The sequence below is a fragment of the Penaeus vannamei genome, chromosome 31 (genome assembly GCF_042767895.1).
Source record: "Penaeus vannamei isolate JL-2024 chromosome 31, ASM4276789v1, whole genome shotgun sequence".
In the NCBI taxonomy this organism is placed as follows: domain Eukaryota; kingdom Metazoa; phylum Arthropoda; class Malacostraca; order Decapoda; family Penaeidae; genus Penaeus; species Penaeus vannamei.
Genome location: NC_091579.1, coordinates 15311980 through 15314479, shown reverse-complemented (window position 1 = coordinate 15314479; position 2500 = coordinate 15311980). Strand labels below are relative to the sequence as shown.

The following is a 2500-nucleotide window of genomic DNA, read 5'->3' as shown; positions in this document are numbered from 1 at the left end:
TTATTATTATCATAATATTATTATCATTATATTTAACTTATCTCACCTTCATTGTGCTTCTGTTCCCAAAACATCGTCTTCAACTTTCCGTCCATCTCTTCCGCAGCCGCAGAACTTGGTCCTGATGGGAGAGTTCCCAGAATGCGCCGTCAAGTTGTGCGACTTCGAGATCTCGCGCAAGTTGACACCCGGGCGAGACGTGCGTGAGATCCTCGGCACACCGGACTATGTTGGTGAGTGTGAGAGCTTTTGTTGTTTGCGAGCGTGCGTTCGTGTTTCTTTGGCGGTCTGGAAATGGTTTAGGTTGCACTGATATACAGATTTTGTTGTAATTGTGTCTTGTTATTTTGGTTGTGTTTATTTAAAGACCATGTACAAGCAACGAAGTTTTACGCGAGATGATTAGGTAATATTTTTTTCAACAAATAATATTAGTTTTTCTGTTTTCGGTGTTGCATGCCAATTTTTTTAATGATTTTAAGTTGCATCAAGGAAGATCTTTCAACAGAATATCCAAGTACTAAAAAAATCCTCCATTTAGGCAATTTACCAAAAAAGAAAAACGTGTATCTGCAATCACATGCATAAACAATTCACTCAAAGGTGTGTAAAAAATGTATCTTTTAATCACGGAAATGAAGACGTTCCATTACTCTCAGTCGAGAGGTTTCCCAGCTGACAAGGGCGGGTTAGAAGACGTCACAGAACGAGAATATCCCGTCTTGCAACACTGCCGCAGCCGGATCCTTCTATGCGTCCCTAGATATCGGGATCACGTAGCCAGATCCAGGGCGGCATCGGTCTCCTCCCGTCACGTGTGTCCAGGTCACGTGCGCCTTGTTGGGTTTATGTCGCGAGGGAGAAGCTGAGGTGGATCATGAAGCTTGATTTATTCATTAAATCTTTTATTTATATATTGTTATTATTATTATTATTATTAGTAGTAGTAGTAGTAGTAGTAGTATTAGTATTATTATCATCATTAATTATTATTAGTAGTAGTATTTATAGGATGATCATAACACCATTTCGGTTATGTATAAAAATGAGGTATTTTGTACATTGCAGTGAATTTGTTACAAAAGCAAAAAGAATAGCGCTTATTTCTATACCTGCTACCAGGCGTGTAAAGAAATTGATTTCCAAACTGTTTCATGTAACATGTTTATGATCCATGCACATTCTGTAATATAGCAGAGAAGTATTAATATTGGTTTATCATATATCATCTTCAGTGTGTTAGTGTAATCGGTAATAAATTAGTATTCATTCTTTTCTGCTATTATCTTATTATTCCCGTCTCTTCCCTCCTTCTGAAGGTGTTTATGCAGTGTGTGGGCATGTTTTTGTGCTTATGTGTGTGTGAATGTGCATGTGTTCATGTACTTGCTCGTAGGTACTTACTCACGCGGGTACATATTCTGCACTCATGCACGCATACTTGCAAGTATCTTTGTGCATGTGTATCTCTTGCTGTCGAAACCGGCTGACTGTTTACATATGGCATTCCTGACGGCTCTGGCGTTGGTATGCCTGTTAGCATGATATCCTGTTGTAGCAGATTGTTTAATCATGCTAATCACTCCATCAACATTAACATAATGGAAAGCGGGAGGAGCGCTGGTGCGGAGTACTGCTGCTGGAACTCTGCACAGCGTTAAGACCTGTACCTGACGACCTCGCCTTGGGTGTCGGGGCGCCCTCGCGCGGGCGGCGGCTTGGCACAGGCCTCTGCTTTATCGACGGATCCTTCTTCTCGCTGACGATGTGATTTTATTTCCTTAAGAAAATATGTATATAGATAATTTAGCCAACGAACTGTGTAGTATGATAGGTGAGGCTGCTTTTTCCTGTCTAATCTTAACCTACTTTGATATTCTCGTCACTGGCGTCCTCATCAGCATCAATATACGTCGACTTTATTGACGTGAAATCCGGAGCTATCAACTCTGTTATCAGCTCATCCAGTGACGTCATCGCAGTAGCTCCCAAGGGACGTCGTTACTTCCTAGCTCCAACGTCCACTCCGCCCTGAAAAAAGAAAGAGAAAAACAGACAGATGCGCACTAGAACACACACACATACATACACGCACGCACAAACACACGCACGCACGCACGCACACAGACTTCCTCTCCGAAGCGTCGAGAATCTTCGAGAAGCTCCGAGACCCGCGCGGTGATGGGGTCCCGCGCTTTATCGCTATCTACGGATCGTTGCGCCGGCGAATATGCCCATCTAGGAGCGAACTCGATCTTGTTAATTGGTTGCAACATCTCCCACCTGCATGCCTGCGACCGTACGTTACCTGGGCGGCCGCGAACTCGGCGCTTCGCCCCGCCTGCGCTATTCTTGGACGCCGCTAATTAGCGGGACGGGACCCTGCGCGCGGCTTCATCGGCGGGGCGGCGGTCGGCCTCGGGCCTGCCATAATGAGGGTATTGATAGCTACTGTCTTAGTGATAAGCATTACGACAGCAATGATAATGCGATGATTTTA

General features: G+C 44.0%; 1 protein-coding gene across 1 annotated transcript in view; it reads left to right on the top strand.

The window, feature by feature from the left end:
• Window positions 1-2500, top strand: part of LOC113815272 (uncharacterized) — a 188780-nt gene that overhangs the window by 149113 nt on the left and 37167 nt on the right. Inside the window, exon 4 of the mRNA XM_070144239.1 lies at window positions 107-233. Coding sequence (XP_070000340.1) covers window positions 107-233 — 127 coding nt within the window. The remainder of the gene's footprint in view (window positions 1-106; window positions 234-2500) is intronic.